At 49.7% G+C, this 14,387-nt stretch overlaps 1 protein-coding gene across 7 annotated transcripts; it reads right to left on the reverse strand.

Moving 5' to 3' along the window:
- Arfgap1 (ADP ribosylation factor GTPase activating protein 1) lies at positions 1-14,180 on the reverse strand. 7 transcript variants are annotated; one of them, XM_055596167.1, is made up of 14 exons: positions 14,087-14,161; positions 11,496-11,559; positions 10,954-11,063; positions 10,479-10,650; positions 9,903-10,003; positions 9,125-9,211; positions 8,509-8,605; positions 6,363-6,419; positions 5,348-5,380; positions 4,302-4,331; positions 3,458-3,514; positions 2,962-3,021; positions 2,155-2,225; positions 1-1,402 (listed from the first exon to the last, which is right to left on the reverse strand). In XM_055596167.1, exons 2-14 carry the CDS (start codon positions 11,553-11,555, stop codon positions 1,066-1,068), a joined length of 1,272 nt encoding a protein of 423 aa, XP_055452142.1. In that variant the 5' UTR covers positions 11,556-11,559; positions 14,087-14,161; the 3' UTR covers positions 1-1,065. The 7 variants fall into 7 exon arrangements, with proteins under 7 accessions (XP_055452142.1, XP_055452141.1, XP_055452144.1 ...); XM_055596166.1 differs by having other exon boundaries at positions 2,155-2,231; XM_055596169.1 differs by lacking the exon at positions 10,954-11,063 and having other exon boundaries at positions 2,155-2,231; positions 14,087-14,180.
- Positions 14,181-14,387: the final 207 nt, after the last annotated feature.

Consider the following 14,387-nt stretch of genomic DNA (forward strand, 5'->3'; position numbering starts at 1 on the left):
TTCAGGTCATGCACTGCTGGTCAAACTGAGGGTCAGACAGGAGTGGGTTTAAGGAGACAAGAGATGCAGCTGGTCTCTCCAGCCACAGCACACAGCGGTCATGGAATCCTGGGAGGGAAAGGCTGTCACACCAACCATTGATAGCACATGGGTCTCAACCGCGGTGTTCCACAAAGTCCACAGGGTGGGAAATGGGGTAATCTAGAAAGACAGCTGCATGCTGAGGAGACTTGACCAAGTGTGCTCTGACCCTGAGCAGGCTGGGAGGCGGCCTGAGCTGTCACAGACACAGTACACGGCAAAATACTAACAAGTGCTCTGCCTGGATGGAGGGTTCCCATCAAGATGCCTGACCCTGGCAGTGGCAGTTGGCCCCGCAGCCCACCTTCCACGCTCAGGCTGTCCGGTACCGGGTAGGAGCCACAGATAGGCTGAAAAATGCTCCCAGCCCTTTCCTCTCTTTTCCTTATTACTGAGCTGTCCAGGGCTGGCCAAGTTCAAGTCAGGTGTCCAGGAGGACAAGAGCCCAATCTGCTTTGTGTTGAGCATCTGTGGAGAGTTGGACAGGCTGATGCAGGAAAGGCAGAGGGTCACAAAGTGAGTTTCACAGCACAGACCACATGATGTGGACTTAGGTGAGCGTGTCGGTGGCAGTGTGAGCTCCAGTATTGCTTTTGTCACTTCATTTCCAGCTCTAGGACTCCAGGCATTTTCTTCAAGAAAGAACTGGAGCAAACCTTTCAAGTCTTAAAAGACATTTCAAGGAAATCAGATGTCTGGCTTGGCTGACATTACACAGGACTGCAGTCTTAGGGCTGCAGAGAAAGTACCTGGTTCCCAAGAACCCAGAGTCCAGGGAAGCTGCTCAGAGGACCTGAGAGGCAGGTGGATGACATGTCTGCTGAGGCCTAAGAGAAAGCCACCCCACACCAGGCAGGCAGCACCAACTCAAGTCCCGCCTGAGCCACTGTCTTCACACTGAGGTCAAATGAAGGAGGAACAAGAGGGTAAAGTGCAAACACGGCAGTCTCCCAGAAGGGCCGGGGTCAAGGTGCAGCAAGGCTCCTACCAGTTCTGGTTGTCCCAGCCCTCATCGATGGCCGTGGATGGGGCTGCCTTCTTGGTGGCCTTTGCCCTGCCCTCCCCACTGGCTCCCTCCCAGCTCTCCCAGCCATCGCTATTGCTGTTCTTGTTGTTGGATGCGGAACCTGAGCCCCAAACATCCCAGCTGTCCGAGCTCCTCCTCCCTGTTGAGGCATCTGCGTAGGTCCAGCTGTCACTGCTCGGGGACTTGGCCTTGGGGGGCTCAGCACTCCCGAAGGTCTCCCAGAAGCTCTGGTCTATGGTGCTGTTCTGGGAGTTGTCTCCGCTGTTGTTTTGGTAGCTGTGGCCTTCCACGGGTCTATTACAGAGAGGGACAAAATCTCAATAATTGTCACAGAAAGACACTTGTGCTGCCTGCATCCCTCAAGCTGCCCAACCTGCTCAAGTCTCAGGGGCTCTCTAGGACAAGATCCAGCCTATGTGACCAAGGTGTGGCCAATGCCCGTAAGAGCTCCATGCGGTCTTCCTGGCTTAACAGAGGCTGCTGCCCTTTCAGGTGCTCCCTAGCCACCCTTGTAGAGTCAGAACAGCCTACTAAGTGAGGGGCCTTTTTCTCTGAGAGAGTTACCTTGGCCTTGGTAAGATTCCAACCTGGACCCAAGGACATGGACCTTTCAGAAGGGATTGAGTGCCTCCCACTACCTCAATCTACCATTCCTATCCATCACTCAAACTGTAGGGTGCTTCCAGGCATGCCTTTAGTTCCAGCACTTGGCAGGCAGAGGCAGGTGGATCTCTTTTTTGAGGCCAGCATGGTCTACACAGCTAGTCCAAGGCAGCCAGGACTACACAAAGAAACCCTGTCTCAAGAAAAAAAAAAAAGGCGGGGGGGAGAGTATTAGGGTATTTACTAGGGCACTGGGAAAGAAAAGATAGCCTTCTGTCCATGAGCCAGGGGCCCTGATGGTGCGGGTAAGAGGATAGTCACTGTGTCTCTAGTAAAGAACTGTTACAATGACACAACACCAGGCAGAGGGTGCTACGCCAGGTAACCAGCTTTCTCTCAGGGAGCCCAAGGGACCCAGGGCCTGGGGAGGGAACATGGACTACCTGTCTGAAGTGTCTTCAGCTTTTCCGGAAAAAAAAGTAGTGACATCACGCCATCCCTTACTGCCAACTCCCTGGACCTGGAAGGAGATAATGAAAGTAAGTTGGGGCCCCATTCTACATAGTACTTCTGACTCTAAAACATGAACAAAAATAGATGTTTCCCTGCTAAAGACAAAATTTGCATGGGAGTCACATACAGACACACACATACACACACATACACACACACACACACACACACACACACACACACACACGTGCGCAGTAACAGAGCAGCAGCGCTGAAACAACACTGGCTGTCGGTGGCTTAGTTTGCTGTGAGCATCACTCCCTTCTATGCAAAAGGAGTTCCTGTGGTGGGTGGGTCAATACCTCAATAGTAAAAGGCATGTCCTTCCCAATTTCACACTCAACACTCTGGAGGTGTTCAGAGCTGTGAGCCACCACAAGCCTCGTCTTTACCACAGTGCAGTGGAAGTCTTCAGGAAGCATCCTCCATTGTCATCGTGTTGGGAAAGCTGACAGCCCCACCCCCATTACACCAGGCTCTCAGGAAGTCACAAGAACAGCAATAGCTAACAAGGGCATCTACACTTACCAAGGGACAGGCCAATGGCAGCAAGACAGAGAAGAAACACATGTTAGTGGCTGGCAAGTCCCCAACAACCAAGCTGTTTCCATATTCCTCATGCCCTCAGAAATCAGAGGGCAGCAGCCACTGCTGCTGCCCCAAGGCCCTACGGGGCTCCATGCCTGGAATATGGAGACTGGCTTTGGCTGTGCTGCAAGTCAGCAGGGTGGCCCTACCTTGGATGCCAACTGAGAGACCCCACTGGACACATCATCAAAAATCCTTCCCTCCTTCACCTGTTCAATTTAAAGGGAATTGTTAGGAAGACTGAAGCTTCAGAATGCAGAGACACCTGTCACATTAAGTTCCCCAAGTTTAACCAGGAGCCCATCTGGCTTTAACTTCATAAACCTCATCACTACCAAAAGACCTGTGCCTTCTTGGCAAAGCCAACTGCTGACCAGACTCCTATTAAGAGGAAGGTTGGGGACTACTGACTCCTCCCAGGACTGATAACCTTCTGAAGATAACTGACTGTGGCCAGGCTACTGAAGTAAAAGAGAAGGAAGTGCAATACCCTTGGGGTATCCTTGCAAACAGACTAGGAGGACTATGAAGGAGGAGCCCAAGGCCACCTGGACCACAGAAAATTATACGCAAGATTTGGCTGTCACAACACAGCCATGCCTCAGTGGGACACACAAGAGCTTTAACTGTCTGTGCCATCCATACCTTTTCCTGTGCAGGCTTGAGAACATTCTCATTCAGGCTGTGGCCCAACTCCGAGGCCTGTGGAAAGAGTTACCATGTAGGCCTTACATATAGCAGCATTAGTTGCCAGTCAGTAAGCAAAGGGCAGCATAAGCTTTGCCAACAGAAAGGAGGGCAGTGAGATATGGATACATATGGTCACAGAAGTGACACCAGAACGGAATAACCAAGATATGAAGGGAGCTCCCTCACAGTGCTGGAAACAGCTCTGGCTCTCGTCCACAAGTCAGGAGGATAGACACGGATCTGACTGCAGGCACCACTTCATCCACTTCCTGAAGCAGGCACTGAATCTTGGATGGGAGAAAAGCCTATGTGGGAGGCTAAGTGGAGGGATGGAGAAAAAGTTGGAGAAGAGAAGTAGCAGAAGGGGGTACAGGCTCTCCTGGTGCCACCATGGTAATGGCCATGAAGCTTTGAGCCACCTTAGGAATGTGACTTGCCTAGACCATAACCTCAAGGCAAGATTAGGTAAAAGGCTTGAAGGGGGATAATTTATTAACATAGAAGGCTCCTTTCCAGCAGGATATGATTCCAGGAGTTATCTGGTTTGGGATAATTAAGCCATGACATGAAAACTGAATTAAGCAGCCTTTCTCTCCAGAGCTCACTGGGCCCAGATGACCTTCCTCAGGGAACACCTGGGCTGTGGATCTTGGGGGAGATGAGCTTCCAGCACCAGAAGGCCAAAAAAGGTGTGAGTACAACACACAGATGACCCAAGCACAAAGGGAGAGGCAACCAGGAGCAAAGCACATGCTCAGCAGCCATAGGGCAGCATGCACCAGTAGAAACGGGGTTTTACCGGCTCTGACTGCTGCTTGTAACCCCAAAACTTGACCCAGTTGGCATGAAGGCAGTTACAGAGAAAGAGCAGGTAGTGGGAGTCACATTAGCAATGCCCAGAAGTGCCAGAGAACACACCCTTCACCTTAACTTTTTTTTTCAAGGGTCTCAAGGTGCAATCCTTGAACAATCCTCAGCTTCCTGACTGCTGGATTACAGTGGTGCCCTACCATGCCCAGCCTGAACTACTTTATTACCTATACCAGACCCACACCAGTCTGCTCTGGGCCCTGGCATCATTATTTCTCTGTTCCAAACCTATCACTGTCCAGACTCCATCATATACCTGAAGAGTCTGATCCTAGCTTAGAAGCTCTGAGGCAAACCAGGTAGGCTTCTTCAAGGTGGGTCACTAGGGGTACAGGGCTGGGAGGCAGAAGTGCACATGAATAGAGTACTGCAGGTCACAAAGGCCTAAAATTCTGCTCATCTCACCCTGGAGAAGAGCTGACCAGAGCTCTAGACATGGTAGTTATTATACTCAGCTTGAAAGAAAAATAAACTGCCAAGCATAAGACTGCCACTGCTGGACACACAAACCAGGCCACCAAGTGGGGACGTGGGGATACCTTTCCAGGTCAACAGACTGAGGCTGAGAGCCATGGCCTAGACAATCTTTTCCCTATGAGGCAGATATGGCACAGTGGCTTCATGTCTACCAGTGGCTGTGGTAGACAGGGCTGAGGAAGCCTGGAACAGGGGAAGCCTCCTGCTCTCAGCAACTGGAGGCACTGAAGTGAGGAAACTGACACATGAAGACAGAAGAGGACCTTCTTCACTACGACCTCAGATGAGGAGCCCAGGATGCTTCCAGACACTGCATATAAGACTGAAGAGGGTTTTGTTCTTTACTTTTTTGGTTTTTCGAGATGGAGTTTCTCTGTGTAGCCCTGGCTGTCCTGGAACTCAGAAATCTGCCTGCTTTTGCCTCCTGAGGGCTGGGATTAAAGGCATCTGCTACCACCACCCAGCAAGACTAAGAGAGTAAGAGCTTCTCCTTTTTACCTTTTGACTTGCTTGGGATCCAAATTTTGTAGCCTAAAAGGAAAACAAAAGCAGCACGTTGTAGTCAAATGTCTTGACCCTGATCATAGGCCTTTACTTATACGATGGAGCTAGTTCCAGAACTCTGGGAAAGCACCTAGGTAGTGAGCACCAACCTGACAACAGCTCACAGGGAAGGTTACTGTAGGGAGTTTGGCTTACCAGATGCTGTACCAAGCCCACAAACTATTGAGGATATGAAATGTTTGGGCCCAGCAGCCAAACTACTTCTCCAACATGTGTGCAGTACAGTAGCTAGCTTATCTAGACATAAAGAACTGCTGACACTTGAGAAAAGGTAGGCCTGTCTACAGATGCCCAAGCTAGAAGGCAGCTAGCCCTCCTCTGGCACCAGCCTTTCTAGAGATGCGGAAACACATCTTGTCGACAGCAACTGCTCCATGACAAATGGGCACGAAGGGCAGATATAATGGCTTCCAGCTTGTTTGGGTGACTGTGAGCACTGCCGCTCTGGTTCCTCTGGACCAGTGGGCCCCCTTACCTCTACCACTGTTCCTCTTATTATCATGGCTACACAGCCCAACCCTAGCCAAAAGTCTATACCTTCGGGCTTCTTCCTATCTCTGCTTGCCAGGGCATTGCCAGAGCCAGACATGTTCCCCATACAGCATGGTCTGTTCCAACTAGAACCCTCAAGTTCTTTTCTCATTTTAAGTAAAGGTGAGGGTGAGGAGCTAGACTGTTTCAACACTACTCTGAAGACCTATCAGCTGTTCGTTAGGGATTGCATCTGTCTCCACCCATATGAAATCAAGTCAGCCTTTGCAAGGAGTTTGTCCCTGACACAAAAAGGAACATCTTCTGTTATAGTAAGGGTTCCTGGGTCATCCTGCAGTGGACAAGGGTCCCTGCTTCACTGCTAGAAGGGTGAAGATCAATATGTGAAAGGACCCCAGGACCCGTTTCCCAGGACCGTGGGCCAGTGGTGGACAGCATGCATCCCATAGTCACTTACGCCTTCCTTCGCTGCAGAAGCAAACTTGCTCGCCCCCGTGGTAAAACTGCTCCAGCCCTGACAAAACAACAGATAATGATGAGCTATGACTTTTCTAGATCCTGTCCATGCCACATTCTTGACACTTCAGCACAGGAAGGCTCTATAGAAGGTACCTCAAATGCCTCTATAGCTCTTGTGACCTGCCAAAGAAGCCAAATGCTGCAACAGCCACACTCCCTTGCCAGCTGCGGCACACAGCACACTTCAGCATTGTCCTTCCTGGGAGCAAGAACTCAAACACCAACCGAAGCACAGGATGGGTACCAGGCCTCTTGGGCAGACCTAAAAGGGAGCTGACTGAGCTTGTGCTCACTTCTTTCCTTACTGCTTCCTGCCTCCCAGAGGAGCAGGCAGTGGTGGACAGAGGTCACAGGCCTTCCTCTAAATTCAAAGTTATTTCCTCACCAGTACCTTCCAAAGCAAATTAACACTACTTCAACATAAAAACATCCCGTTTAAACCACAGATGGCTTTCTTCACCCACAAGATAATGCAGAGAAACCACTACACTTCAGGAGACATCTATATTCAGTGTTCTTCCTTAGAAAATGTCATCAGCAGAAGACAGGAATGCAGATGTCAAATGATGAGAGGCTTTAAATACAACTCTATAGGGCCTGATATAGTGGTGCACGCCTTTAATCCCAGCACTTGGGAGGCAGGAGATTGATCTCTGAGTTTGAGGTCTGTCTACAAAATGAGCTGCCAGAAAACCAAAAGAACGAACGAACTATACACCAGCAACAGGCTTTACGATAAAAGCCTGCTTTTCTGCCCTAAAGAAGACCCAGTGTGAAAGCATGAGAATGACTGCTGCTCCTATAGTCCTACAACAGTGACATTCCTTGGGGGCAAAGGACAATTTTAAGCTAATCTTTGGTTTCTGAGATAGGCCCTCACTATGTAGCCCAAGCTGGTTTCAGATGCACTACAATCTTCATGCTTGCTTCAGCTTCCCCAGTGCCAGGGCTATAGGCACATTACAATATTCAACTTCAGTTTTAAAACAATTTTGAGCCAGGCATGGTGGCTCATGCTTGTAATTCCGATATGCAGAAGCAGGAGAACCACTGAAAATTCAACACCAGCCTGTTCTACATATGAGCTCAAGGAGGCTACACAGAGCTACAAAGGTAAGGTAAAAAATTCATTAAGGAATAAACATTCTTGATACAAAAGACGACGGTGGTGTCAGTGTTCCATCTGTGTCAGTAAGTCAGCGACTAGTGCACGTGATTTTTGCATTCTGCCCCTTTCACAGTATCTATGCACCCTGCTTATTTACACTTAGTTAAAGATCTGTTACCAGTATAAAAAGCCTTTCCCCTTTTTTATTTGTTTTTGAGACACAGTTTCTCTGTGTAGCCCTGACTATTCTGTGTAGACCAGGTTAGTCTTGAACTCAGAGATCTGTCTGCCTCTGCCTCCCAAGCGCTGGAACTTAAGGTGTATCCCTATCATGTCTGGCCTATCTCTTTCTCTTTTCAATTTCAGCATCCAGACCACTTAACAGCAATCCCTGCCAGGCCTTCAGGTGCTTGCATTTATGATCACTACAGAATACAACACCGCAATGAACAAAGTAGCTTAAAGGTTAATTTCCTTGGAAAAGCAAGTCTAAGGTGTCACACCCTGAGCTTCTGATCTGGAGCTTCCAACTTGAAATCAGACAGATGTCCTCAAAGCCAAGCACCACAACCCAGTAGAATGCCAAAGCCTTGGGCAGCCTTTGCTTAGGGCCTCGTTTCCTGAGTCAGCCTACCCAGCATAGGCCAGGAGGCTACGTCAGCACTCTGCTGGGCATAGGATATGCCCTGAAGATAAGAAGAATACAGGCTCCAAAGAACTTTTAGTTCTTTGAGGAAGTCTACCTTGGTAAATTTGACATGCATGTTTTATGGCCACAGTAAGTAAGTGGCTGAATACATTTGGGATATGAACAAAAGGTCATTTTTAAAAGAAGGTAAACAAGATAGGGCCTTAAATCAGATCAAAGGGTATGTGCCCACACTGGTCATGAAGGGGCCTCCCTATCTTGGCACTGGGAAACCACCCTGGCTATGTCTATCACAGGAGGCACTCTGCAGGTCCTAGGCCTTCCTACCGAGTATAGGGATGACATGGCATTGTTGAGGAAGTCGTCTTCTCTCTTCTGAGGTGGCACTGTGTTTCCAAACCCCACATAGCGATTCTCCTGAGCCCTGAGAATAAACAAAAGACATCACCAGTCACAGCCATAGCCACAGTCATGAACCTTGCCACTCCTCAACAGTGAGACACTGGGCACCAAGAGAGGTACCCTTCCCCCTCACAGGACACACTGCATTCTGGAAAATGGGCATAGCAGCTATATAGATACTTTCTACCACATGACCTGAGGCTCCCAGCAAGACCTAAACCCTGGTAAGTAGGGTAACTGGAAACATCAAGCATCATTTACAGGCCAGTCAGATTCTAGGAAGAAAATGCATCATCTTTAATATTGGATGTTCTCTACATTCAAAACCTCCATTCAAACACAGGCCATTTTGGAGCTTGCCACAAGTGGACCCCGGGTTACACACACTGTGGACACATACAAAAGGAGTGGGCCCACCTTACCCTAAAGGAAAGAAGCCCAACCCAATGGAGTGAACCCCTGCAGGGTGGTCTGTCAAAGATGCTCCCAACTGCTTGCTGTTATCCCTGGGGTTTGCCATCCCTGGTTTGAGAGGCCTTACCCCTGATAGGAGCCGAGGTCATCATTCAGCCAGTCTTCAAAAGCTTTGTCCCCAGAGGCAGTCACATTCTGTGGCTGGCCAGAGGATCTAAAACAGAAAGTTAAAGGCCAGTAAGACCTCAACACCACCATATGAAACCACAGTCTTTGTGACAAGGACCTTGATATCATATATGGGGCCAAACAGGTACCAACTCTGACCCATAGGAAGCTCAGGCACAGCTGAAAGTCCAGTGGTTCTCTGCCCCAACCTAACACCTGCCGAGGGTTCAGAGGCAGGAAATACACCGACGCATATGAAGTGAAGCGCTGAAGTGGGGCTAGGACATTCTGGTGAGGTTCTCTAGGGCCTGGAGGCAGATGTGCTGTCACTTGGCACATTGCCTGCACGGGGGACAGTCCTCACAGTGGACCTTGGTGTGTACAACAGGAACCTGCACCATCTTGGGGACTGAACTATGCTGTGACCAACAGCTTGCAGAAGACTGACCCACACGTGGCAAAAACACCCCACAGCACTCTTTACCCGGTTGTATGACACACCTGCACAAAGAGGAACCAACCCCTCTACAGATCAGGGCAAGATTAGACTTCTTAATTGGGGTAAGGTTTTACCTTTCAGAAATGCTAAAAAGCTACTTTTTACTCTGACTTCTGGGATTAGCTCACAACTGGAGCTGTTTCCACATGTGGAGGAAATGAGGTTTCTATGGGGATCCTGAGCTTCCACTAACATTGAGGGTCAAGCTGAGGTCTGACTAGCAGGCCAGAGGAGCTACCGGTGGGCAGTGAGTTGCAGCGTCTTGGGCTGAGGTGGGGTCCAGTTCTGCGCAGGTGAAGACTCCAGAGACCATTCTCTACCTTCTGCCAAAGTAGCCACCTAACAAAATGACACAAGAAATGAGGAGACATGCCATCTACTCAATCACGTCTAACTTCACAAGCCAGCACACCACACCAACAACTAGGGCTTGCATGACCATGTAAGTGCCAGTGAGCTACTGGCCCTGTGGCTCCAACTTCAAATGCACAAGGATTCATTAATTTGACCCCCAATCTAAGGAAGGCCAAATTTTCAGAGCGTCTGCAGCTAAGCCATCCCAAGGTACTATGATCATCACTGTTCCTTTCCTCCCTTTAATCTGCATTCCCTCTGGGCAGGAAGAGCCTGCCCTAGGGTTAGTAAGGGCCACTTGTTCTCATCTGTCCTTAAGACAGTGCATGGTCTCCACACGTTTACAGTGAGAAAAGAAACCTGCCTCCCAAAGCCACTGAAGCCACATCCTGGCCACCTTGAAGGTGTGTACTATGTTTGGTTCAACTCTGTGTGTGATGCAAGCCAGGTGAGTCCTTACCTTATCCCTGAAGAGTGCTGCAGCTCTGCTGCTGTACTTGTCCTGCAAGGACCAGCTAGGCTCATAGTCCTCCTGTGCCTCCAGGAATTCTCGGAACTTAGCGTTGCCACCAGCCTTCATCTTCTCAAGCTCAATGTCCTTCCATTTGTCCATTGTTACAGAGCGCACAAAGCTAGAAGCCAGATGTCTGATCTGATGACCAAGTATGAGGGGACCCAAGGAGCCTCCCAACCCAAGATCACATCCTGAGCTAGATATAGGTGCTTCCTGTATCGAGGCAAAAGCCAGAAGCTTCATAGAGGCAAGCTGGACAGCAGCTGCTATTCTTGGCCAGTGTTAGTGGAGTGAAGACCACCTAAAAAGGTGGAGAACAGCCCCCTAACATCCTGTCAGGCAGCAGTTTGGGCAGCAGGCCCCAGAACATGGGAAGTAGGACAGATGCAGGGTGTGCAGCAGCAAGTGGCAGGACACTGACCTGAGGTGCACCCCAAGCCCACGGTGTCTCCCAGAGCATTCCAGGCAGATCCAGATGCCATAAGTCACGCTGACCCACTGAGGATTGAATGCACCACACTCAAAGCAAACCTGCGAAGGGGAGGCACACGCAACTCACCAGGCAGCTCAGGGCAGGGTGAGGACCCTAAACACCCAACAGATGCCCCAAAAGGATGCAGAAGAGGAGCAGGCCACACGTGCAAGTACCAATAAGCCCAATAGGGCTGCACAAGTTGGTCAAAGGATGTAGGTTCAGGACAAAAATGAAGGCGGCAGAAACTGGTATGAAGATAAAGAACCTCTCATGAGAAAACTCCTCAGAAGGGAGACCAGGCATCCTCCGCACAACCAGAGCAGTCTGACAGAAATCCCATTCCCTACAGCCACACTAGTTAGCACCAGGAAGTACTGGCTGCTCCCCTACGACAGGCCCAGCCTCTCAAAGGAGGAACACAGTCATACCTGCATCTGACACCAAGACATTTACCAGCCCACCCGGCCCAGCCCAAGGTTCACACTCACATTGTTCTCATTTTGTGCCCGGACTTCTTTAAGAACTTTTCTGGTTCTTGGGCTGGCCATGGTGCTGCAAGGAGGAAAACAACTCTTACAATGGCTTACTACGCAAGAGAGAAAATGAATTGTGCAAAAACATTATGTAGTATTGACTTCATAAGATCTGCACCAAATTGCTATGATTTGATAGTGGTAGTCCTGCACAGTACTGGAGCGACTTACCAAGGAGGGTCTTTACAAGGGAGGGGGAGGTTGGGGGTGGGGATGAGGAAGGCCTCAGGTCACAACCTGCAGTAAGCAGTCAGGAATGCCATGAAGTACAAATTCAGCCACTATGTGACACCAGTCAGCCTAACTGATAAAAAGCCCTGGCATTGGTGGTAAAACTCACAAGGAGTAACCTTACAAAAAACATGAAATGTCGCTGCTTAAGCTGTCTCCCCACCTGAAAGGGCAACACCTGATGGAATAGAGTCCTCTGCACTTCCTCCCTCTCTGCCATCTCTCCTCGGGCTGCAGGAAAGGGCAAGGAAGCATCCCTGGCAATGGTGTGAAGGCAGTCTGACAGAGGTTCTCTACGTCTGATGTTAGGATAAAAAGTTGTTTTCTGTAGCTTTTAAAACCAAATCCTACTTCAGTCTAGCTTCCTTTTACTATATTAACTATGTTAGAATGGCATTCTAAAACCATGAACACACAAATGCAGACTCCTATATGTAGGACTCAGGCACTGCATGACTCATTAAGGCAGAACAGTTAGCACCCCAGGCATCTACTCATGCACACCCCCAGACAGTTCAGAGCATTTGGGGAGACACTGGGAGAGCTGAGTTTCCAAAGCTCTCTGCATTCTCTTCTAGGTGCCACATGAACAGCTGTCACCAAGACCAATGCAGGTTTTCTGTACTCGATCTCAACGGCCAAGGCACTGTGCCTGTCCTCAGAGGCTTACAATGACAAAATGGAGGCAAACAAGGCAACAAGTCAGCATCTCCTAAGACTACTCTGAATTTCCAACTGTGAAGTAAAGGACATTCACAGCTATAGGAGTAAATGTGGCCAAGTAGAAGACTTGGCTTGTTTTTTGTTTGTTTTTGAGACAGGGTCTTTCGCCATAGCTTTAGCTGTCATGGAACTCACTATAGAGAGCAGGCTGGCCTCAAACTCACAGAGATCAGCCTGCCTGCTTCTGCCTCCCAAGTGCTAGGATTAAAGGTGGTACCACCATCCCTGGCTTGGTTTGGTTTTAAGAAATTCTCCTGTGTGGCAACCTTTTGGTACTCAAAAGAAATTAGTTATCTTAAATGTTGTTTAATAATATAAAATGTATCTCCTCAAAAGTCTAAATATGGCTCAAAAGAGGTTCAAAAATTCTTCTGTTGTTAACATTTGTTTCTTGGGTGTGCCCATGATGTGCTCACAAGTGCATGCCTGGAAGTTTGGAGGTGGGAGCTGGCTATCTCCTTCCACCATGTGAGTTCCAGGGATCAAACTCAGGTGGTCAGGCTTGGTGGCAAGTACTCTTACCTGGCAATGCATCTCACCCACCCCTAAGAATTCCTAATGGCTGAAACAAAAATGACAAAACAGTCTTCCTTCAAGCACAAATAACCAGTAAATACTGAGGCAAATAAGGATGACATGTCACACTAGAGAGCACTTGGTTCTTAATCTGGAACATGATGAACCTCTGGGGACATAGCCCGGCCCTACGGCTACAGAATGGGTAACAAGGAGAAATACTCCCTTTCTCAGAACTTCTCCGAGCACACAAAACCCCATGTCTAAGTTATGCTTCCTAAATCTGAACAACAGGTGATTTCAGAACATCACCTTGTCCAAAGCCATAGTTAGGGCTCCATGGCTGCAAACACAGCACGGCAGAAACATGAAGACTGAAACAGGGTAGAGTATTTCCGACTTCTGAGTGCCTTAAGAGGCAAACATAGCACATTCTTCGAAACGCAGGTAAAACTGCGAAAAAGTTTAAAAGCCTCGTCCTGGGGGCGGGGGGGGGGGGTTTGCTGTTGTTCTGTTTTGTTTTTTTTTTCTCCTTCGGCGGAGCACTCACTTCAAAGGCCAAGAGGTAAAACGAACAAACAGAGGCTAGAAAACCTGGCTTCCCAGAACCTCTGAAGAGAATGTTCTTTCTAAGTAAAGATCGTTCCGGGCCAACTGGGCTGTGCAGACCAGTCTGGGTCTGAGAGCGCTCGGGATCAGAGTCCTGAGGGGCCAGTAGATCCGCATAACCGCTAGACTGAAGAGCGACAGGCTCAGAGGCCGAGGGATCTGGACGGCGGCCGCACAGGGACCCTGGAGTTTAGGGTCCGAGGAACAGGGACCTCACGGGTCGGAAGAGTAGAAGGTCCGGGGCCAGAAAGCTGGGGAACGGGAAGTAGAGGGTGCGGGAGGAACCATGAGTCGGGGAGTTAAGTCAGGGCTGAAGACCGGGGGCGTCGGACGGTCTGGTTATTAGGGGACCTAGGGCCTAGGGCTTCAGTCTCCAGGCTTAGAGTTCCAGAAAACGGATAATCTGAGAACCGGAAATAAAGGAATTGGGGGTCCGCGGGTCCCCGGTGTCCTGGGTGCGAGCTCACCTGCTGCCCTCAGGGGGTCGGGTCCGGCCGAGTTGCCAAGCTGGACTGGGCGCTCAGATCCTGGCCCCATCAGCCGCCAGCAGCTTCCGGCTACGTCGCGCTATGCAAGGACTCATGGGAGGCCTCCCAGGCGGTACTTCCGCCTCAGAGCGCTAGTGCAGAAGCGCGGTTCCTCTTGTGGTCTGTCCCGGCCTTCCGTGCAGGATTCTCGGTCGCTGCAGCCTAGGCTGTGCGGTTTGCCGACGCAGAGCCTGTGGATCCGGGCTGCGCTCGCTCCGGCCGGGATTCTAGGAAATCCACT

The sequence above is a fragment of the Psammomys obesus genome, unplaced genomic scaffold, assembly GCF_907164565.1.
Source record: "Psammomys obesus unplaced genomic scaffold, mPsaObe1.curated_primary_1811, whole genome shotgun sequence".
Classification (NCBI taxonomy): domain Eukaryota; kingdom Metazoa; phylum Chordata; class Mammalia; order Rodentia; family Muridae; genus Psammomys; species Psammomys obesus.